General features: G+C 41.9%; 1 protein-coding gene across 3 annotated transcripts in view; it reads left to right on the forward strand.

Moving 5' to 3' along the window:
• LOC101162182 (chloride channel protein 2) overlaps positions 1 to 24,537 on the forward strand; it is a 97,265-nt gene that overhangs the window by 49,297 nt on the left and 23,431 nt on the right. For all 3 annotated transcript variants that reach the window (XM_023961537.1, XM_023961538.1, XM_023961539.1), the window contains exons 13-17: positions 1,979 to 2,048; positions 8,514 to 8,624; positions 11,047 to 11,260; positions 20,323 to 20,456; positions 24,047 to 24,237. In XM_023961537.1, the coding sequence (XP_023817305.1) occupies positions 1,979 to 2,048; positions 8,514 to 8,624; positions 11,047 to 11,260; positions 20,323 to 20,456; positions 24,047 to 24,237 (720 nt within the window). The remainder of the gene's footprint in view (positions 1 to 1,978; positions 2,049 to 8,513; positions 8,625 to 11,046; positions 11,261 to 20,322; positions 20,457 to 24,046; positions 24,238 to 24,537) is intronic.

Raw genomic sequence — 24,537 nt, forward strand, 5'->3', positions numbered from 1 at the left:
CACAGTAACTGCTAACAGTGTGGAGTGTTTTAGTTCTGTGAACAACCCATTAATGGGTGGTGATGGGCTGTGAAGTGACCACCCATGTCCCTCTGTGAGCAGGTGACTATTTCACAGCTATTTCTGCTAAATCCTTTGACCTTTGGCTTCTTGTTGCTGCAGATCTGAAAGCTAAATCCTGAACTTCTGTGACAGGCAGTTATGCTGACTGACTGGCCTAAAGAATTGAGTGTAATAATAATATTAAGTTTCCAGTTTTCATTGTTGTTGAATGAAGACCTTTAGTAAGCAGATTCAACATTTTTTATTTGTTTTTATTTTAAATTTATTCATTTCTAGCAGTTTTCTTAAATGAGTTTAAGTCAACAAAAAACTGAGAAGTTAACTTTTTCTGCAACTTTGACTCTCGTTTGGTTGTTTTATTATTGTGTTTTAGTTAGGCTCAAATTGCTATTGTATTTTTTTTATGTCACTAATCTCAGGTGATTTTTGTTTTTTAAATACAGTTTCCACGTTTAGTGAAAGTGTTTTACTCTTACACAGATTAACGGCATTTTTAAACTGTTTTTCATTATTTTCTCTTAGTTTGGGCCGCAGGCGTCCAGATACTCACCTGTACTTAGGTATTATTTCTGTTCAGCATCATCAATATTCATATTCATTTTCCAAATCGGATTTGGGCCTGTGAGCTAATTACCTTGTTCGTCTAGAATAGTAAAGGCCTGAAGCAACAGTGAAATTTATAATTAAAGCCATCATGAAAATTCATGTGTCTAATATGGTATTTAAAAAAAATAAAAGTAGCTTTATGTGGTTGAAAGAGCTTCATGTAATCATTTCTGTTTATGCCTGAAATCTCCCTGCCATAGGTATGGTTCTTTGTTCAGATTGGCTAATATATTGAGAGAATGGAGATGAAGGTCAGAGTGCAGTCTTTGTTCTGATTGGATAGTTCAACAAGTTTAATGGAGGGAAAATACGGTAAACAAGTTTATAGTCACCTGTGGTCACCTGTGCCTCCTCCACCTTTACTTTACTGCTCGAGCAGGTGGAGCAGAGGAAGCTGCTGAAGCTCCACCTTCTTCCAAAGGTGCAAATGTGTTAGAAGCTTCTGTTATAAAACAAAATATTCAGACAAATTTTAGCTGTTATTTCTGTTTACCTTCCAAAAAGTGAGTGAAAACAGAGAGGTAATGTAAACCAAGGCCTTCCTGTCCATCATAGAAGTTTAGTTTCTAAGGTTGAGGTGAAGTAACTTTTGAGTATTACATTCTGAAGCAAAAATTCTGAAGCAAAAAGAAAAAAAGCTTAGAATCTGTTATTTACATAAGAATAAAAAGCCGATTGTGTGAAAGAAACAATAGGTGTCATTGTAGGACGTGTGTTCTCAAGTTTGTTATGAACCTTCATAGTTTTTTATTGTTTTTTTGTACTTTTTCTCTGTGTTGATGATGATTATGATAAATTAAAAATAATTATTTCATTTGTATTTTATATATGAGCCAAGAAGCAATTGGTCAACTTTCCAGACGATTGTTTCATTTCAAACGTCAATGCAGTTTTTTTTAAACCTTGACAGCTTTTCCAAAGCTCCCACTTGTTGTTTTTGATGAACACACTCACACAAACACGCATTAGTGTGTACTCATTGACTGTGACTTACAGAAATTGTCAGACCTGGTATTTTCTCTTTGTTACCTAATTAAACTTCCTGTCACCTCGTCTGACAGTGTTGGCCAATCAGCGGCGCTCACTTATTACCTGGGCTTTATTTCAGGCTCTTTGTGGAATAAATAGCCAATGTGACAGTTCAATCTAACCCCAGCGGTGAGCTTTGCATGACCGCCCCCTCACTGCTGCCGGAGGATTTCATTCAGCTATCATCTGGGGGCACGCAGGATGGTTCTTGGAGGTTTATTGAAATGCCAGGCTGTTCTTTGGTTTATTATCTTCTGCCTTTCCTGTTTCTCCCTTACAGTTCTGGATGTCAGCCCTGGCCACCACCATGCCAGTGCCCTGTGGAGCGTTCCTGCCTACCTTTGTCATAGGTAAAAAGCAAATGATGAGAGTATTAAAGGAGAGAGTCTGCGTCTTCTCCTGGGAGCGGCCAGATTGAAATGTGTTATTTGAAGAAGAAAAGACACCCACTCAGTGTCAGCAGGGGGGTGAGGAGGCAAAACAGCAATTCTCTAATGAGACAAAGTTCATGCTTTGCTTTTCAGGCAAAGGCCTGTTAGTGTGCATGATTAGACAAAAGTCCAAACAGAGACCAATTTAAAGGCAATAACATGTTTGTGTTTATGAAAATAATTTCCGGTCAAAACACAGCAGAAATCTTTGATACAAAACTAATTTACACTATTAAACAACAAACTAGCCTGCCAGAGTAGTTGCCATAGAAACGGTGTGTCAGACCAATTCGAACGAATCACTGCTTACCAACGACATCTGGTACCAACATGGAGGTGTCCATATAGCAAAAAAGTGGCGACTAAATTGACTTAATCTGGTTGGAGCCAGAAGTAAACAATTTTCTTTTAGTGATGCCACACTCACTCACTGCAGTTCCTTTAAGTCAGTGTTTCCCAAACTGGGGGGCAGGGGGGGCGCGGTGGAGTTTTTTTTCCATACTTTATTGACAAACGACATAATACAATAACAATGTGAATGTCTCATGGGGAATTGAAATGTGTACATATTGCAGAAAAATATAAGAAATAAAACAAAAAGTATATAAATATATACACATACATATACAACATAAGACAAAAATAATTATTACTCCAAAAATCTTTGGGGTTTAATAAATTTTAAATCTTTCAAAAATTAATTTAGTTGGAATTGCTTTTTGGTTTTGCAGACGTTTGATAATGGTACATTACTGATTGATTTCACTCAAAAACTGCTGGAAATTAGGTTTGGAGTTTGACCATTTGGCTTTACGGATATGGAATTTTGCCAATAATAAAAACAATTGTGTAATGAAGATACAATCTTTGTGTACTTTGGCATTAAGGTAACCCAGAATAATGTCTTTATCTAAAAATGTAACAGTTTGTGTAGTTATATTTCCAATATAGTTTCCCACTTCAATCCAAAACATATTAGTATGTCTGCAGTCCACAAACAGATGATAAATAGTTTCCTCCTGAGTTCCACAGAATGAACAAAACAGGTCCATGTCCACAACAAATCTACTCAAATCTTTTTTGGTAGGATATATCCAATTCAATATTTTGAAGGACACCTCTTTTATTTTGTTATTTAGACAGTATTTATTGCTAATAGTCCAAGCATAGGTCCATTTTATGTCCACAAATTTGTCCCAATAAAACCTCCCAGTAGGTAAGGTTGTGGTATGTAAAGGATTTATTTGTTTATTGGAAACTGAATTAACACAAATATCCAGATTGTCCAAAAAAATTGTCTGGGTTCTTAATTGACTTGTGTTATAAATCCCTTTAAACAGTTGAAGTAGACTGGTTGGAACGGCATCTAACACTATTGCATATTCTCTGGGTGGAACAGGAATACCGAATCTTAAAAGAAATTCTTCATACGTCAGAAGATGTCCATGAGAATTGAAAAGTTGTCTGATTAAAACAATTTCATTATCTTACCATCTAGGAAAAAAGTGATTTATTCTTGTATTGTACATTACTGTTATTCCAAATACAACAACTTGTTGGAGAAAAATTATGTTTATAAAGGAGTTTCCAGGCCAGCAGGGCTTCTTTTTAAAAGTTTGAAAGTTTTGTGGGTAATTTTTCTATTTTGTAATTACATTTTAGCAAGAATTGAATGCCTCCCATTGTGTCAAATATATATTTGGAAAATGAATTCCAGATATTGTCTTCCCTTTTCAATAAATTACTTAACCACTTTATTTTAAAAGAGTTGTTTAAAGTTTCAATGGTTAATGTCACGTACGGGGAGGCTTGAGAACAGGTAGGACCCAGACGCAGAGGCAGGAGGCAAACGGTTTCAGGGCAAGAGGGTTTATTGCAAACAAAAGGCACTGCCGAGCATGATAACAAAAACAAAACTAGACTTACTGTGGCGTGGCGTGGCGTGGCGTGGCGTGAAACATGGAAACATCCAAGAACTAAATGACGCTATGACATGAAGACGTTAATGGACCAGCACAAGAGGAAGGGAGAGACGAGACTTAAATACAGACAGGGCAAACAAGACACAGGTGAACATGATCAGGACAGATAGGGACAAGGAAGTAAAACTCAGGAACATGACCAAACAGAACACCTTTCAAAATAAAACAGGAAACAGAACTAAACATGACAGAACAAGAATTAAATCAAAAACCAAGACAAAAGAAACCCAAACCATGACAGTTAATAAATCCATGCCCCCATGTTTTCTGGTGTTACACAAAACATTTTTCCTTAAGTAATGACATTTTTTCCTCCAAATAAAATCAAATAATGTTTTGTTTAATAGGTTAAAGATGCGTTTTGGCATTTCTAAAGACAGAGACACATAGACAGATCTAGAGATTCCTTCAGCTTTAGATAACAGAATTCTACCGTTCAGAGAAAGATTTCTCATTAACCACATGTTATAAGGCGCGGTGGAGTTTAGAAACAAAGGATTTGTATGTTTGTGTCAGTGTGGGGGGGCTCGAAAATATTCTAATCTTCAGAAAGGGGGGCCCTGCAGAAAAAGTTTGGGAACCACTGCTTTAAGTCAATGGGTGAGAGGGATCTACAGACTTTACATCAACTCCACATAAATGTATGTGTGGACCCGAGGGAATTTATTTTCCTATTGGCAGATGCACACAAAAGAAGGCAGGAGACGGAGGTACAAAAATTAAAATGATTTTATTACAAAACGTTAAAACCAATTAAAAATGGACCCGTTAAAAGACATGCACAACAAATTCAGTATGCTGAGGACCAGAAGACTTAAGGGAGGTGTGCAAACAGGAAGTGGGCGGTTCCAATGGCCAAATGCAAGTAAAGGTTTCTTTGCTTTTTATAGCGCCCCATGAGGCCACTGCTAGTAATCATCCTCCCCACTGCACCTGAGCCAATTAATCCTGCCACAATCTTCCCCCACAAAATGCATCGTCGACCCGACGATGATTCACCAAAGTAAACTACAGCCATGGTCTAAAAGCAACAGCAGATGATATGCTTACTGAGGAGCAGCTTTGCTCCTCCCCTACGGCCCGAGGAAGCCGGTGGGGGTTGGAGTGTTGTCCAGCAGTGGGCCGTGACGTCCGTCGCACTGGTACGCTACTCCTATCCCGGTCAGCTTGTAAGGTGACTCCGAAAGCAGAGGGTACAGCAGCTGCCGCGGCATCAGCCTCAGAGGATACTGGCGCCACCTGTCCAAGATGCAGTTCAGGTTGGTTGTCCTCTACCGCCTCACTAGTGCGGTCCTCCCTTAGAACAAACCAGTCCCCGTTCTCTATTGGGTCCTCTTGGGAGAAAGAAGAACTTTGTGGGGGTTGGCTCGGAGGGCAACCAGCCAACTCTTTGTGTGGTCCTCGCCTGACCACGGCCTTCAGTAAGGACCGATGGACTTGTCGGGGTCTACAGGGTTCATCCCTGGGGGAAATGGTGTACACTGAGCCCCCCTCTCTGGGTGCCTTTAATACTCTGTGCACCCTGTGATCCCACAAATCCCTGATTTTCTGTCGTCCCCTAAACCCCAGGTCACGCACTAAGACCAACTGCCCCTCACTCAAAGGAGGGTCCCTTACCCCTTCATCATGACCTCTCTTCCTGCGATCAGCAGCTGCAAGCAGCTTCTCTCTGGTACCCTCAATAGCCAGTTTTAGCCGAGCTTTGTGTTCCTGGACCCACTCCTGCACAGTGCCCTCCACTGGCTCCTGCACTCTTCCTAACAGGAAGTCCACCGGAAGCTTTAGCTCCTGTCCAAACATCAGAAAGTAGGGTGACTCGCCCGTTGACTGATGGGGAGTCGTGTTAGAGGAGTACACAAGCTGGGGTAGGCACATGTTTCAGTCTCTCTTCCGGGACACTAGTAGAGTTCTTAGCAGGTTGTGTAGGGTTCTGTTGAAGCGTTCACACTGCCCGTTACCTGTTGGGTGGTAAGGTGTGGTGCGAGATTTCTCTACTGCATAGAGGTCACAGAGTTGATGGATTAGGGCGCTCTCAAAGCTCCGCCCTTGGTCAGAATGTATTCGGGCTGGCACGCCAAATTTGGAGAACCATTCTGTGACCAACACCTGGGCCACTGTTGCGGCGCGCTGATCCCGAGTGGCAACCGCCATGGTGTATTTACTAAAAATGTCAGTCATTACCAGAACATTCTCTATGCCACTAGCCGTAGGCTCCAGCACTGAAAAGTCCATGGCCAAAATCTCATTGGGCCTGGAGGCCAGCAGATGACCCATGGGGGCGCGGGCTGCCGGACGAGTCACCTTAGCCACCTGACACCGCTCACACTGACTGCACCAGTCGGCCACTGCCGATGACATCCCAGGCCAATAACAGCGTTGGCGCAGCAAGTCCAGGGTCCTGTCTACCCCCTGGTGACCATGCTGTTGATGGACTGCTGTCAACACTTCCTCCCTGAGCGAGGCAGGAAGCAGGATATCTAGTACTGACTCCCCACCATCATCCCGAAAGATCCGCCTGTACAGAACCCCACCCTACTCAACCAGCCGTCTCCACTGTCGGAGCAATGCCAGTGTGGGCGGAGACAACTGCTTACGCTCCTCCGGGTTTGGACGAGTCTGCCGTTCCCAGAAAGGCAGAAATTGCTTCAGAACGGGATCAGCCCGTTGGAGTGAAGCCATGTCTGAGGGGCTGTGATGGGGCAAGGCAACCGTAGTGGCTTGGGTCACACTGACATTCTCTGTCTGTTACACCTGCTGCAACGACTGGGGCAAGCTGCTGCCTGCAAGACCATCCTTCCAGGCCTGCATGTCTTGGAAGTGCTGCCTAGACAAAGCGTCCGCGTTTCTGTTGCTGCTCCCTGAAGGTACCTAATTTCAAGGTCAAACGCTGCCAGCTGAGCTGCCCACCGTTGCTCCATGGCACCAAGCTTAGCAGTGGACAGATAACTGAGGGGATTGTTGTCGGTGTAAACCACGCATTTCTGTCCCAGAAGGTACTCCCTGAATTTCTCAGCCACAGCCCATTTCACCCCCAGAAACTCTAACCTCATGGAGCTGTAATTGGATGGGTTCCTCTCAGTAGGCCGCAAGCCTCGGCTAGCATAGGCTATTGGCCTGACCCTTCCCTCTTATTCTTGTGAAAGAACAGCTCCGAGGCCTCCGTTACTAGCATCAACCTCGAGGACGAAGGGCCGAGAAAAGTCTGCATAGGCCAGCACTGGTGTTGTTGTCAGCTTAGTTTTTAAAGCCTCAAAGCTGCGCTGACACTCCTCCGTCCAGCGGTCACCTTCACCACGGGCTGACCTCTTACGGACCCTGGCACCCTCCAGCTCTGCAACCAACCGGTGCAGGGGTGCAGCTAACTTGGCAAATCCCACTACAAAACGTCTATAATAGCTGGCAAAGCCAATAAACGCCGTAGCTGGAACACTGTGGTAGGGGGTGGCCAGTTAGCCACTGCTGCCACCTTGCCCGGGTCTGTAGAGACTCCCTGGTCTGAAATCACATGCCCCAGGTAATTCACCTGACACTGAAAAAAGGCACATTTGGTGAGCTTAACCTTAAGCCCCTCCTGCTGCAGTCTCTCAAGCACAAGCTCTAAGCGCTCCAGAAGCTGTTCGACTGTAGAGGAAAAGACCACGATGTCATCAAGGTATAAAAGCAAGGACTGACCTTGTTGCTCACCAAACATTCGCTGCATCAGCCTCTGAAATGTACGGGGGGCGTTGCAGAGGCCGAAAGGCATGCGATTCCACTCAAAAAGGCCAAACGGTGTGCAGAACGCGGTCTGCAGATGCTGATGCTGAGGACCAGAAGACTTAAGGGAGGTGTGCAAACAGGAAGTGGGCGGTTCCAATGGCCAAATGCTGCCCATGGCCAAGTGAAGGTTTCTTTGCTTTTTATAGCGCCCCATGAGGCCACTGCTAGTAATCATCCTCCCCACTGCACCTGAGCCAATTAATCCTGTCACATATGCAAGAAAGAGGGAAACATAGTAAAGGATTTTGGGGAACATTTAATGTTGTTTTTACCAAAACTGCTTTTAGCTAAAGCAACATTATCCTAAAATATCCCAAAGATGGCTGAAATAAAAAAAACATAAACATGTGTTTCATATTATGAGCCTATGTGACTTTTATGTTGCTTTAGGTTGTTTATCCTGTAAACAGCAATCAATCTGAGATTAAGCCATGCATATTTAGTGTTGTCCTGCCTACTTTTGCGATGCACCACAAATGGAAAGCTTGCTGTGCATCACAGGTTTAAACAAGTCACCTAATGTTCATAATTTTGTTAGCGGACAAAACAAACAAAAAGAGTCACACTGTTGTTCTGTTCCGGTCCAAAACATGACAGAATTTGTTCTTTTTTTTTTTTCCTTTTTCTTTTCCGTGGACTTCAGGAGCAGCCTTTGGTCGCCTTGTTGGAGAAAGCATGGCAGCTTGGTTCCCAGATGGTATCAGCACAGATGGCACCATTTACCCCATAGTGCCTGGAAGCTATGCTGTCGTGGGTATGTTAAGGTGGATCCTGTCCTTTTAACACTCAGGGTGACATTTCATAAAGTCCTGCTTCTGTTATTAAAGCACTTTTAAGGTACAAAATTTGCTCTCACTAACTTTACAAAACATTAGGTATAAAAATTGTTATTTTTTACATGTGTAGGTGCGCCAGCAGGAAACCAAATGGGAGCGTAAGAGTCTCTGAAACTCAACAATCATTTATTGCACAACCTAAAAAAATGTCTTCATCAGCTTCAGGTCAATTAGGTCACGTTTTATCAATAATATCTTTCATAGAAGAAAATATTTTGGAACTGACGAAAAAAAAATTAAGAAAACGAGTTGGAGTTTGAACTTGTCAAACACAGATTGTTACAGCAATCTAAATGATCATCAAAAGCCTGAGGAGCTTTTTTCATCAGAAGATGTTTTTCTGCTTCTACTTGCAACTTTGAACATTTCTTTTTCCCAAAAGCTATGCATCTTTTTTTTTTTTATTCTCCTAGATTTTAATCAAAGACCCAAACAGTCTGATTTGCCTGCAGCATCATCTATAAATGAAACTGTTTTAGGTCCTACATTTACATTCTCCTTTTTTTTTTATAAGTTTAAAAGACAATTTTTTTTCCCTCAAACTGAATCTTGTGCTGTAGTTTTTTTTTTCCTGTTTACTCTAAACTTAAACCTAAATAAAACGTTTGAAGCGTCCAGAAGAACTTCCATGAAGATTCGGTCCAGTACTCATTAAACACATTCGACTGGATTCTTTCTAAAGATGAAATGGAGATGTAGAGTTTCTCTGAGGCTGCGAAGCCTCTGTTGCTTTTGCTGCCGGCAGTTTCGGTGGTTGTTGGTGTGCAGCTGATGACTCAGCCCGACACAGTGCTGACACTCTGATGAAATTCCCTCATCTCGCAGTAGAGCTTGCTGCAAGTGCTGAACCGGGCAGTAGAAGCAGGAGCATTAGTCAGAGGGACAGAGGCAGACGTACATGACTTGATTGAGTTTCAAGAAAAGAGTGAATCGAACTCAGTGTGACCCTCAGTCTCCATCTTTACCTTTTGGTCTTCTCTCTTGGACCTTATTTAGTCTTCATCTGGTTTTCTGAAGGAGACTCATCCGTTAGCTTTGAGTAAAGGCTCACCTTGTTCCTGATGCTTTCCGCACAAAATCATGTTTGTTTTGGACTAATAGGGAAAGCTTTATATACAATAAAGCTTTTTTTTTTCAGTTTTCCTTATGTGACCAGATAATTGTCTTCTGTTTGCATGAGAAATAATGATGAGGGAATAACTTATTCTTTTCTCTCATTTGTTCAGATTTGACGAGAGTTTGACAGAAGAAATATTAGATGTAATAAAAAACTGACAGCAGCAGAGTGACGGATTTCATAAGTGGAAGTCTGATTATGGATTTTTCCTATCTTAAACAAAAACAGAGCAGATTTGCAGGCACTTCTGCTCAGATTCATCTCCTCTACTGCTGGTTTGTGTTTATAGAAATTTTATTGAGCTGTAAAAACTGATTTTTTTTAATTTTATTTAATTTTTTTATTTTTTATATTTTTTAACTGTTATTGAACTTGGAAAATAATCCAATTGAAATCCAGTTATCTCTTTTTCAAGGGAGTCCTTGTCAAAAGGCAAAAGTTACTCACACCCATAAACGTTTCATGGAATTAAAATGTTATAAAATTATAATACAATTAAATAAAACAAATCAATGATTTCAAACCAGGTACAGGTCACTGATTTCATTTCCAGATCTTTCATAATTACATAAAACTGTGGCAAAGTTAGACTTTGAAATTTAAATTGCTTTTTTTGCAGAAAGTTCCAGTCAATAAGTACCTTATACTGAAAGCCAATCGTTCCTTTTTCTGTTCGAAAACTCAGGCAGACAGCGAGGAGACACCCTAAAATTGAAGCGCATTATGTCCATCAGATCTGCCCTGCAGAGCCAAACTCAAATGCAAGGGAGTCCCTTTTATATTAATATTATTACTTGACATCCTTTATCATTTGTGGAGTTGCTGTACAATGATTAGTATAAAAATTTTTTTTGTATGGTGGACAATCTGAAACCTTTGATTTTTTGTTTTTCTTTTTTACAGTTTTCTGAATCTTTTCAACAAAATGGCTGAAATGTTTGTCAGATTTGCAGACACTGTTGCTCTGTACCAACCCTTCACCTTTTTCTACCTAAATATAGCCCCCTGATATTAGCACTGGGGGTTTTTAATCCCACATGGTATTAAAAACAGCTTTAATTGTATCATCATGGTAGAGGCTGAACTGCAGTGTTTGAAGTTAAAAGTAATAAGTCATAAAAATTTGAGTTCTTAAAAAGCATCCTTGAACTGTAACATTCTGTAAGAATACTGTTTTGAAAAGCGGCTTCTGCCCTCTCTGGCCTTGTGTCCTCCACCCACAGGTGCAGCAGCCTTGTCAGGAGCAGTCAGTCACACAGTCTCCACCGCCGTCATCGTGATTGAGCTGACTGGCCAGATCTCCCACATCCTGCCAGTGATGATCGCTGTGATTCTGGCAAACGCTGTGGCCCAGTCCCTGCAGCCCTCCCTCTACGACTCCATCATCAGGATCAAGAAGCTGCCCTACCTCCCCGAGCTGGGCTGGGGTCACCACGAGTACGTACCCATGAGTCTGCTCAGACGCCAGAACACACGTGTCAGCGCCATGTCAGCACCGTGGTAACAGGGCTGATAATGCCACCTCAACAAGAGAACCATATGTAGAAAGAATGAAACCTTTTTTTTATATTTCTTCAGGAAATTCTGAAGAGAAAAATGCGTTTCTGTTTTACCATCTAAGATGTTTGTCTCCAATGTTTCGTGAAAAAATGGCATCTGAACAAGGAAAGAAAGGAAAAAACAAAATTGACAGCAATAGAACAAAACATTTTTTTTGTGTTTTCGTATAAAATGTCAAATCGTTGTTATTTATACGTCGCCTTAAAATGAACCCAGTCAAACAAGGCGCCATGCATTTAAACAGCAATAAAGGTTAAAAATTTTCAAAAGTGAAGTAGTAAAATATTCAAATATATAGCCTAGTAAAATAATGAGAGATAAAAAGCCAAATAAAATACAGCAGCAGTCTCTGCTCTGCTGCTGTCAAAAACCTGTCTGTAATAATAAACTTTAAGGCGTTTTTAAAGTGGTAACGGCTTAAGAACACAGATTGAAAACGCTTGTTCCTGTATGAGTTTCCTTTTGAACTTTAGGACCTCCAGGAGACCTGAGGCACTGGAAAGAAGCTAAGAGAGGAATTAGAGGAACAGCAGTGTTCAGTAAAATTATTTAAAGTAAGGTAACGTTTTAATCCTAAGATTCCTTAATAATTTAGTTATAAGACATTTAGGCCAAATCTGAATTTTTCCTCTACCCATAGGGCTTCTCTATACCCCCACATTTGGCCCTCCGAACGGAGGAAAAATCGTCCTCAAATATGGACGACACTATGACGATGACATCATGAATATTTGCTGATAATTAGATTAGCACATAGCTGCAAGTGCTCATAAATACATAAAAGCATCTGTTTTATAACTTTAAAAAGTCATGAAAAAACAAAAAGTCAATACTTAAATTTAAAGGTTACCGTAACTTCTATGCTAACTGTGCTGTGTTAACTGGTTAGGTCCTAAATCCCCACTGCTTCCCCTTAAAAAAAAACACAAGTTCAGACACCACTACAGCTCCAAATGTATTGCTCCAAACAATTGGAGCAATACAGTGAAGACAGAGGGGTCAGATTTGGCCTTAAATGTATAAAAAATGTGTTAATGACTCTTTATAGGACATTTATAAGACAAGTTGGCTTTGTAGATTTCTTATTATAAGAGTTAATATGCTGCTTATAAAAACCTTACCAAAGATTTAAAACAAAAGAATCCTGGAGTGAACTCTAAAGCTACATTTACACCGCCCTCAGCAACGTGCATGAAAGTTACTACTTTTATTGAAAAGTCTATGTAAACACATTTAAATGTATGTTTCGGGCACGCGCATTCAATGCTCTCGCGTTCACTTATTGCTACACATGTTTTTTTGACCTTACTCAGGGTTCTACATACAAAATGCGCGGCAATTGAACATGAATGTTGAACCAAATCAAATTTTGACCAATCAGTGACTTGGATTTGGTGGTGAGGTAATGATTGCGTCTCTTCTTAATGGAAGTAGCAACCATTTGAAAATTGATCCTGGAGGAGAAATTAATAATTGCGGTTTTTGCCCGGCATGAATAATGACACCAAGTCTTTCATATATAGGAATAGAACTGTAAAAGAAACCTGCAGCAAGATTTGCACCGCTTCAACATTTTGCACCAAGCTTCCTCCAACTGTAGATGGCGAACATGCGCTTGCAAATGGTAGAAAAAGTAAAAGAAGCCCCTCCCTGTTTGTTCAGTGTGAACACCATGGGAAAAAGACTCATTCAAGTACTTGAGTTTGCGGAGAGGTGGGCAATGAGGGCCGCATTCCTGCATGTTTTCTAACAAACCTGCTCTGGCATGTTCTGATTGGAAGATGCTGCTTTCCTTTCAAGTGAGAAGTTGGATTTTTTTATATAATAATGACGTCTATGATCCGGCAGCTGGAATTCATCCACTGCAGCAATGGCGACATTTGCTGTGACATTAGTGCTTCAGTCGCTTTTGCTCACATAGCAGAACTGTCGCCACTGAAGGGATGACCTGTTGGCCCCCTCACACTCCCTGACATGCAGTCATGATGTTCTCAGCAGAACACAAAGCCTACCAGGGCTGCTTGTTGAGACACTTTTCTTTGAGTTTGGTAAAACTAGGAACTCTGCTCTAACTAGTAAAGGAAGCTGTTGAGAAAGTTTTTACTGCAGTGGCTGTTGACACTCATGACTTCTTCACCTCAGTTTAGTGAAGGATTCTGCATCGCCAAACAAATGTTAGTAGTATTTGTGACTTTCCAAGTTGATGCGGAGGTTTGAGCTGGAAAACAGAGTTATCAGACAGACCTGTCAAAAACTTTAGAAAACTATTTTTCCAAAGTTTACATAAGTTTATTTTCTGTTCCTGGTACAAACAGCAGAGCTGACAGCTCATTCAGAGCAGGCTGATACCCTACAGCTACATTATACCATTAAAACCCAGTGAATCTGCTCTGCTTTATTTCCTCTGCTGAGAAAAGAATGAGGCCAAATAGATTTTCAGAGCAGATGTTTTGTCTCATATCCAGTTCAACTATAGACTGCAATTAAGAGCAATTAGCATTAACACAGATTTTGAAACATCTTTTACTAATCAGTTTCTGAATTAAGTAAGCAGTTTTCTTGCTTTATCAGCATTTTGCTGCAGTCCTGATGGTAATCCTCTGCCATAACAACCATCGTCTAGGGCAGGGGTGGCGAACAAGTTTGACACCAAGAGCCGAATTTTTTCACTGTGAGAGTCAAAGAGCCACACCACACACTGACCTGCCAAGACGCACACACAAACACGCAATTATTTTCCATAACACACTCCTCTCCCTACAACAGAACAGCAAGTATTGTACTTGTGTTTAATTCAAGGAAAGTGTCCACCCTCAATACACACTTCCCATGAGTCTTAGGGGCTGAAGGCGGGGCTAACCTCCAGGCCAGTTGTAGCCTCTCTGAGCAGTTCCTTTACGTGAGTGTCGGTCAGAACGGACCGATGCTTTGATTTCACGTGTTTCAAGGTAATAAACAGGGACTCACAGACATAATGAAGAGAACATCACAGCAGCTTGAGAGCAGCTCTTTTACACACTGGTATTTTTCCGTTCTCCAAAACGTAACAGAGCCTTCTTTCAAAGAGATTTCAGCTCAATCATCTCCGATTCTCTCGCTGCCTCATCAGTGACAAGTGGGGATCTCAGGCAGTCAGTCTCTGCATTAAAGGATCCATGAGAAAAGTGATCTGCGGTCGTTTCTGCTGCAGGTCCTCAAACCGCAAAGTAAAGTTTCCATCCAGCAAGCAGCGTCACGTTCTGCTTTATTCATTTGGATTGCAGCCTTCTGCTGTGAGCTCCACAAAGAAGGAAAGTGGAATGATGGCCGTATTGAACATGCACTTTGAAAAACTTTAACTTGTTAATAAAGGAGACAATTTGTGTCAGATCAGAAAGAGTTTTTAACTTTCTCAGGGATACGTTTTGTTCTTTCTGCCATGAACTATTTTACTGCGTCCAAAAGCTCGTAATGATAAACATCGTGACTTGCCATTCTGTTCGGCAAAAAAGTAAGAATCTTCCCGTTCTTCCAGAAACGTCATGTGTTTATCTTTATACTCTGAATTTCACCATTTTGACCATGAGGGTAACAGCCTGCATGCACATCAAGTCTTTATCTATGTGTTCCTGCATTGGGCGTAACCTGCGCAAATGATTGGCGGTCACTTATCTGTCGGGAGCAGCATCAAACACACACACTGCCAAATTACTTTTATTATTAATTATTTTTGATACCCTTTGATGGTTTGAGTGTGGTTTAAGAGGGAAAAAATTATGAAATGAGGCACAGTATATAGAAAATATGATGAGACGCAACGAGCCGCATGCTCATTGGCCAAGAGCGCATGTGTTCGCCACCCCTGGTCTAGGGTTGACTTTGGTTAATTTCCACAAATAGTTCTATGAACCAGTTCTAAATGAATCTCCTCACAGCTCTGCTGTGCTTCTAGGATTCTGCACATTACATTGGAAAACTCACCGCAGTCTAATTCAAATTCAAATTCATTTTATTTATAAAGCACCTTTCATGTCAAACAGACAGCTCAAGGTGCTTTCCATAAAAAACAAACACGAATACAATGAAACCAATCCCTACACATGTAATAAAATAATTACCGTAAATAAGCCCCTCATAATACAATACACAAAAAACAAGCACAAATAAAAGAGAAATGACAGAGCTAAAGAAAAGAGAACCCAAAAGGCGCTGTCCGCCCTGTCCTCCTGTTGCCCGGGGTGTCAGCATCTAAGCAGCACAAGCACAACTCATCCCCAGCACCTCCCGCCCCAGAGACCCCCAACCCCCAGGTCCAGTACGCCCAACATGGGCACACCAGGCCCGGCACCCCGGAGAACCCGGAACAAGATATGCCAGAGGACAAGCGTGTCCAAATCTCTGGGAGCCCGAACACTAACCACCCCAGCCAAGGGTGAGAAAACACTCGTAAACCATCTAAGATGTAAAAGTAATAAAATAAGAAAGTAAAAATATAAAAACAGGTAAAATATGAAAATATGAATCAAAATAAGATAAGATGAATTAGTGCATCTAAAAGTCTGGAATATAAATTAGAGCAAGTTAAGACATAAAAGGACTAAAAGGTATTAAACAAATAAATATGTGATAAAATAACATATAAAATATAAGAGTAAAATATCCCACATATGAGATCTAATTAAAAGTAGAGTTAAATAGATGAGTCTTTAGGTTTTTTTTAAAATTCTCAACAGTGGATGAGGCCCTCACATCCTCAGGCAGGCTGTTCCACAGAAGAGGTCGATAGTGTCTGAACGAGGCTTCGCCGTGGGTTTTTGTCTTGACCCTAGGGACCCTCAGCTGGCCCGCACCTGAGGATCTAAGGGCTCTGGGAGGTTCATAAACTAAAAGCAAGTCTGATATAAAAGAAGGACCAAGGCCATGGACACTCTTAAAAACTATTAAAAGAATCTTAAAATCAATCCTGAAGCTGACTGGGAGCCAGTGCAGAGATTTTAAGATTGGTGTAATGTGCTCCCTCTTCCTGGTTCTCGTTAAAAGGCGTGCAGCAGAGTTCTGGACTAGCTGCACACGATTGAGTGTGGTTTTCTTTACACCAGAAAGGAGGGCATTACAGTAATCTAATCTTGATGTAATAAAAGCATGAATTAAGATTTCAGCACTGGCGAGATATTGCACGGGCGAGTTAATGCCGCGTCTCCTGATGACATCACCAAGTGAAAGCATGTAAAGATTAAAAAGTGTGGGACCCAGGATGGAGCCTTGAAGCACCCCACATGTCAGTTTTATGCCTTCCGGATGAGAAATCATTTAAATTAACACTAAAATCTCTGTTTGTGATGTAGGATGTCAACCAATTAAAAGCTGTCCCGGTAATTCCAACCATGTCGTGAAGTCTGTTTACAAGGATAGAGTGGTCAACTGTGTCAAAGGTTGCACTCAGGTCTAAGACTAAAACAGATATTTTCTGTTACAGATATTTTCTTCATGTCAGTATTGGACCTGAGAATTTAAGACCCTGACGAGTGCTAACTCTGTTGAGTGATGAGATCTAAAACCAGACTCAAACTTTTCTAAAATGTTTTTTTTTTATTAATAAAAACATTCAGTTGAGTAAAAACAAGCTTTTCTAAAATTTTACTTAAAAATTACAGGTTGGATACCGGACGGTTGGGGTTTAGATCGGATACATCTAAACCCCTCTTCTTCAGAATGGGTCTCACTATAGCAGTCTTTAGGGTTGCAGGGAAGACTCTGGTCTGAAGAGAGCAGTTCAAGATATTTAGTAATTCCTCCTCACATAATGTGAAAACTGACTTAAAAAGTGAGGTGGGAATGGGATCAAGAGAACAAGTTTTTGTTTTCATTTGGGACATCACTTGTCTGAGTGCTGCAGCATCAATCAATCAAGACAAAACTGTCGAGCGTTCTCTCACTGATAAGAGGACATGCATTAGAAAGATTAACACGGGGTTGTTGATTCCTCCCCTTTAGGATAGATGATCTAATGTCATTTATCTAAAGGCCTGTTCACACCGGGACGAATTTCGCCGGCGATTTTCGCCGACGTTTAACGCCTCGTGACTAAACAAAGGGCACCAATGAGAGTGTGCACACCGACGCGAAAAAACGCCACGCGTTAAAGCGTCAAAAAAAAAACGCCTCGGGTTCGTTTTTTTTTTTCAACGCGTCGCGTCGAAATCTACTCGACCAATGAGAATGGCGCTTTTGCTCACGTGTCTGGAGCTTCTGAAGTTACAGTAAAACACAACTTGGGGGCGCTCAAACACAAAACTTCCTTGCTGAGCACACATACCAGCGAAGAAGATAGACGCCAAGTAGCGTCTACACAGCCGCGAAGCAATAATGACGGACATTCTAAAACATCCCCGAACCAAGCACCAGTTGGAGCTACTGGTGCTTGAAATATTCATGTTTTCTTTGTTTGATTCTGACAAGCGTGTAAATACTTGCTCTCTTCTTCTGAGTGAAAAGCGACTTTAAGAAGCGTAAAGTTGCGCAGCGCCACCTTGTGTACAGGAGTATTTCTGTTTTACATTAAGCGCCATCTAATGTCAGGGAATGAAATTGCATGTTTGCTCGGCTCATCGTCAGCGAAAATCGCCTGGGTGTGAACACAAAAAACGTGGCGAAAAACGCTGGCGAATAACGCCTGGCGAATATTCGTCCCGGTGTGTACGGGCCTTTAGCGATAAAGTGGGCTGCAAACTCCTCACAGGTTTTACTGCCAAAGGTGGACGGTGGGCCAGAGGTTGGATTGATTATTTTATCAATTGTGGCAAAGAGGATTTTTGGCCTTGACTGATTTTCTGCTATGAACTTTAAAAAGTAGTCTTGCCTTGCATTTTTAATAGAGTTATTGTAATGCATTAGTGTTTTAAAAATTTGGTGATGTATTGTGAGTTTTGTTTTTCGCCAATGTCGTTCTGCCCTTCTTGTCATTCTTTTAAGTTTCTTAATATCTTCTGTTCTCCAAGGAGGTGGAGCTTTCTCTTTAACAGTTTGTAGTTTAAATGGGACGACTTTTTCCAGAATTTCGGTGAGATCATTACTGAAATGCTGTATTGATAAGTCCATAGATGGATATGAAAGAGTTGGTTGCTGATTTTCCAAGTGTGAGGTAAAGTTTGCAGCCACTTCAGTGTGTTGACAGCGCCTTCTAATGGTTCTCTCAGGGGGCTTCTCAAGTATGCAGTCGTGTACTTTAAAAAACACATAAGAATGATCAGAAATGCCCACTTCTACAACAGAAGTCACTGAGGCTTTCAGGTCATAAGTAATAATGAGATCCAGAGTGTGAGCTCTGTTGTGGGCGGGCACATTCACATGTTGATAACAGAGTTTGCATTTTCCATATGGAGCACATTTATCACTGTAAAACTGAAGCTGCGTTTCAATTTTTGTGTCCAAAAAATATACTTTCATAGAATAGTGCAAAGGGCTGTGGCTGCACACAATCCGGCTGCTTGAGTCCAGGAGGACTGTAACATCAGCAGAGGATTCTTTTACTGAGATGGCTTGATTCTAGAAAAAAGAGAGAGAGATTAAATGTGAACAAGTGGACATGAAAATTAACTATGTTTTTGGTTTGTAATATTCTAAAATTGTGAAATAAAAAAATAAATCAGGACAGGTTGTTAATAATTTTAAGGGAAAGGGAAAGGAAAAAAAACAACAAAGAAAAAAAAAAAAAAATAATAATAATTTTAAGGGAAGATAAAGACTGCATTTCTGCACATATCTCTCTGTGGGTGTGTGCGTGTCTGTCTGTGTGTGTTCATTTGTGTGTGTCTATCTGTGCGCATATGTTCGTGTGCGCATGTGTGTGTCTGGGTGTGTGTGCATGTGTATGTGTGCGTCTGTCTAGTATCTCCAGATGGAGAAAACCCCTCCCAATCGAGGTTGAAACCCCGTCTTTTAGGATGGAAAGGATCCATCTCTCACCCACACAACCATCCAGCCCTGCCCCCCACCCACACACACAGGAAGTCTTGTGTAGCACCTGAAGTGAATGCACTCTCACAAATCTACTTGCCTTCATGGGTGGATTTTCTGATCTTTTCTGACCGGACGTTTCCTCTGCAGGCAGACTTCCTCTCTGTGGTCATGACCAAATAAGGACTTCCCACTTCCTCTTCCCCACTCTGGGAGCAGAGCTAATCCATCTTAAGTATTAGAGATACATTTACAGAAAAGTGTGGAGAGGATTTCATAACACTCTCATTACAGCTCTATTTCCTCTCTACATTTGTGCTCCTCTCCTCATCATGGTCACATGGAAGGCTCTTTTACTGGTTCAACCGCCGCACAGCAGCATCCTGTGAAAACTGGAATATTTTGGAAGGAAACAGATTTCAGTCGGACCCGTTTCTGTGAGCTATGCTGAAAAAACAAGGTTTACAGTAATGAGGCCTGATGCCTCACCAGATGTTTTCCAAGCTGTTGTGGAGGAGGTGGGTTCAATCAGGAAGAAACTGTTTAGATTTCATCTACTGCCTTTGATGCAGTTGCTGCGGTCCGTTCAGACTTACAAAATTCTGTTCTGTTGTGGAGCGAAGCGTATTGCTGAGGCCAGAGCTGCAATGTTCCTGTACAAGCCAAAAGCCCGGGCATGTCGTCAGTTCACTGACGTAGGGATGACGCTGCATTTTGTTGGTCAGCTAAACGGATGTCTTGTCACAATGAAAAAGAGAAATAACCAGACAGCGACAGCTCAAAGACGTGGACTCTATATGTTTTACAGGACAATGTCCTCTAATATTCAAATGCTGAAAATACCAAGGAGGTCATTTTCAAAGTTATGCACATACTTCTACACATGTTTTTATAGTTATGCTTTATTATAATAACCATAATTCTGATGAGTCATTTCTGTTGGATGGGTTTCTCTTTTATCTACCAGCTCTGGTCAGACCTTTCTTCCCCTTGTCTTGTCTCAGGAAGTATAACATACGTGTGGAGGACATCATGGTCCGGGATGTGCGATACATCACCTTGAACTGCACTTATCGAGACCTTCACAACGTGCTGCTGTCAGGAAACCTCAAGACCCTGGCTCTAGTGGAAACTGCAGGTGAATCATGCAAACAGAGTTGTAAAACATGGAACAAACTGTGTGGACAAACACACTGAATCCCATCATGCTTTGTATCGTAGAAACCTCTCTGTACGGAGGCTTATTCTAGGCATGAATGCTCAACAGCGAGTTTGAGCATTTTATAGTGAATCTTCTCAGTCTCATGCACCCGTACGGTGGTTGACCTGTACCATTGTTGTGCGCATTGTGAATGTATGATGAAGTTTTCAAAAGCATAATTGAAATTACTTGCATTACTTGACATACAGTGTCCTTACGCCACACTCTAGTCGTTAGTAGTAGAAGTGACTGTTGGATGTTCGCCCAAACTACACTCTGATTGTTTAATTTTCTCATTTTCTAACAGTCAGGCTGCACACAAGATGTGCACATTTATTGCGTGAACAGCTCTAAGGGGATCCTTTTGCAGTCCACAGGATTTCGGGGGGTTAAAAAAAAGAATAAAATCTGTACGACACACCTGCGTCTTACCAAGTCCACCCTTACTTACCCTTACATTTTGTGTAAATGTTCACTACAACCCGTTTCCCAGACCATGCCTGCAGAAAAAAAGTGTGCATGAACATTTTCTCTCTAGGGGTACACTGAACGGTCTACAACCTTGATATTGCGTGCAGATCACCTCTGTGGTGATTATGGGCTTTCTGCGGGACCTTGTTTTTTTATATTTTATTTATTTATTTTCTTAATAAAAACACGTTTATCATGTCAAGTTCAGATTCAAAAATGTTTTTTTTAAGAATGAAGTAACAGACATTACTTATTACTAGAGTTCTATGAGTTCTACCTTTTCTGGGAGTAAAAGCATAATTCACAACTTTATCAATGTGTTTTTCTGAGATAGTTGATGATGCTAAATGCAATGCTTGCAATTCTAGCCGCATTAGCACAGATAGTATAGTTAGGGTTGTTAACAAATTTTATCTTTAGCAATATGTTTCTCTACGATAGTTGATGATTCTGAAGGCCATAGTAGCACTTTTAGCTACTGTTCCCTTTTTTAGCACAATAGACATTTTTTAGACAAAGTGAATTTTGACTGTAAGGGGTGTGAACTGGCTGCTCAGCCAGTGAGGGTGGGTAGATGCGGCTGGGTAGCTCGGTTGGTAGGGTGGGAAGCTACCATGCAGGAAACCAGAGTTCGATTCCCGGAGGGGAATGAGCAATGGTACTGGGGGCAATTACCACATCAATGGCAAGCAGTTAACATCACCCAGTGAGGGTCCTTAGGCAAGACCCTAAGGCTACGTTAACACTGCAGGCTGAAATGACCCAATTCCGATCATTTCATGACAGTCTGAATGACACAGATCCGATCTTTTCAATTGCGACCCAGGCCCCGTGGGTTTGCCGTCCTGATTCCGAATTTTAGCCGTTCTTTTCAATTGCGACCGCCGTCTGACCGGCCAGGCGACTTGATTCCGAACCGTACGTCATCGACACGCAACAAACGTCATCATTTTGCGTTGAAGTAGGCGGGAACGAGAACGTAAACATCAACCATGGTGGAGGATGCTGCTGAGAGACCAGTCAGTGGAAGGGAAGGGAGGTCACTGATTGGATTAATATTTGGGGTGATCGCTCTTTTCAGGCCAAACTGCAGGGCTCTTATCGCAACTGGGCGGTTTTTGAAAAAAATTCCAGATAAATGGCAGAGGGTGGTGTTGAACCTTTCCCGCGATAACTTTTTTTTCTTTCTTCCCTTTCCGACCGTGCTCAGAAGCGCGGGGGACCTGAGGCGATCCTCCTCCTCCTCCCTGTTCTGATCCTTAGATTCTCCAGAACGGGTTAATAAAGAGTCCATAGCATTTATTCTGAGGGAAACCTTCTTTTATTACCGTCATCCTTCCTCCGTAACACACAACATGAATGCGCGCCCACACTTCCCCCCCCCCCTATTCTCTAGCGCTTGCACACACACACACGCGGGCGCGCTGCCCCAACACGTGCACATTTCCTTTCCACAACAGTGGTTACAGACGATCTCGAGTCCATTACCTTCTTAAAATGAGAAGATTGTAATTGAGCTGCTCCTTCGTGAAAATAAATTTAATATTACAAAAAGAGCCCCGCTTTTGACAACACTGTTGTTGACATCCATTGTTAACGTTTGCTCCGCAAACAACAAGTGACGTCGTTCACCGTTGAGTATTCTTCTGGCTTCTGCGCATGCGGGTCTCGTTTGGGTCGTGTCACGGTCACACTGGAGATCACAAAAGTTCGGATTTACTTGGAAATGTGAACGGTCTAGCAAACAAATCAGATTTTTTCAAAAAATCCGAATTGAGCATTAAGCCCTGCAGTGTGAACGTAGCCTAAGACCCCAAGACCCTTAACGCTACTGCCTCCCGAGCGCGGTTTCGGCTGCAGCTCACCGCTCCCCAATGGGATGGGTCAAATGCGGAGAAAGAATTTCCCTTCGTGGGATAACATACAGTGTATAAAAAAAAAAAAAGGGGGGTCGCGAGGGCGAGTAGTGCCTACAGGCCATACATTGCTCTTATCTTTATTTATGTTTGGAATTATGTCAGACAACTGGGTTATAATTCTTCATTATTACAGAGTTGAAACCCTCAATCAAGAGTCTGAAATCTGATCTGAAATCAGATCAAAAGTCTGAAATGTGATCTGTGATCAGGAGGAGGGTGGACTCTGTGGGATCTGTGCTGCAGAAGAGGATGAGGGCCTTAACTCAAAGCATCCTGGACAACCCAGACATCCCTTGCACAACACGATGTCTGGTCAGAGGAGCACATGGAGCAATAGGCTCCTTTCACTGCGCTGCAGGACAGAACGCTTTAAGAACTCATTTGTCCCTTCAGCTATTAGACTGTTTAATGAACCTGCCTGATATGAACTGATATTTTATTTTGTGAACTGTCATTTTACTGTTTTTATTGTGTGTGGTTGCATGTTTTGCTACCGGACACCTATCTATCTGTCTATCTGTCCATCCGTCCATCCTTCACTCCAAACAATAATAAAGTAAATTAGTCGGCTCATGTCGCAGCTTTTTTGTTTGATTTTATTTGACAAAGCGTCTCTTCCGGTTAGTAACGAGCACAGATTCTTCCGACCTTGGCGCTGTACTCATTAGATGTATTGATTGATTGACTGACGAGGCTGCCTGGATGAAGCTTGATCATGGCGCTGGTCACCTCACTGAAGAACAAATTCTCTGTTCCCACGTTCTTTACGCCTGCAATATGCAGGAACAATTAGCCGTGGCAGTTCTCCAAATACCAGATCAGCATGTGCTGTCACAAAGGCAATCACTTAAACAAACAAGCAAGCTTCAACATGCAGACACACAAATACAGATTCACACACAGTCGTATTAGTAATTATACATTTACTGTTGCATGTTATGCAACTGAGCCATACTCTCTGCAGTGTGTGTGTTTGGGATCCCCTGCAGTGCTCACATTCTTCACACCTTAACATGATTTTTGTTTCTTGTACTCCATTCGTTTCGCTCCAATTTTCTACTACAAATGTTCCTCCCTCTCTGCCCCTCCATTTTCCTATTTGACCTCTTCATCTCACACCTGTCTCATATCTCCCAGAGTCGATGATCCTGCTGGGCTCCATTGAGCATGCTCAGCTCCAGTCGCTGCTTTCCCAGCAGCTCGGTCGCTCCAGACGCCTGGAATACATCAGGGAACAAGCTGCTGCTGAGAAAAAGCGCCTGTCTATGGTGTCGAACACGGGCAGTGAGGAGGACTGCCACCGGGTCAGTCAGGAGGTCCGCTTCCAGGTGAGAGCCCATGCTCTGGAGGAAACACCTGACCCAATTTAGTTCTGATACCTGTGCAGGTAAACACAGACAAATAGTGGTCAGAGCAGCATGAAAGATTAGGGGGGAGAATATTTACACTTTGAGAGTGAAGAATCGAACCGTTAACTCTTTTCTACTGCCAAACTCTCTTCTGGGATGTTTTCCTTCTGCAGAAGATGCTCGTGAGGATCATTCAGAAGAGGCAGAATCTGTTGTGAAAGCATCTATAATGACAGACGTTCTGGTTTCCGTGTGCCTAAGGCAGCCAGGTTTCATGTA

Source organism: Oryzias latipes, chromosome 13 (assembly GCF_002234675.1).
Source record: "Oryzias latipes chromosome 13, ASM223467v1".
NCBI lineage: Eukaryota > Metazoa > Chordata > Actinopteri > Beloniformes > Adrianichthyidae > Oryzias > Oryzias latipes.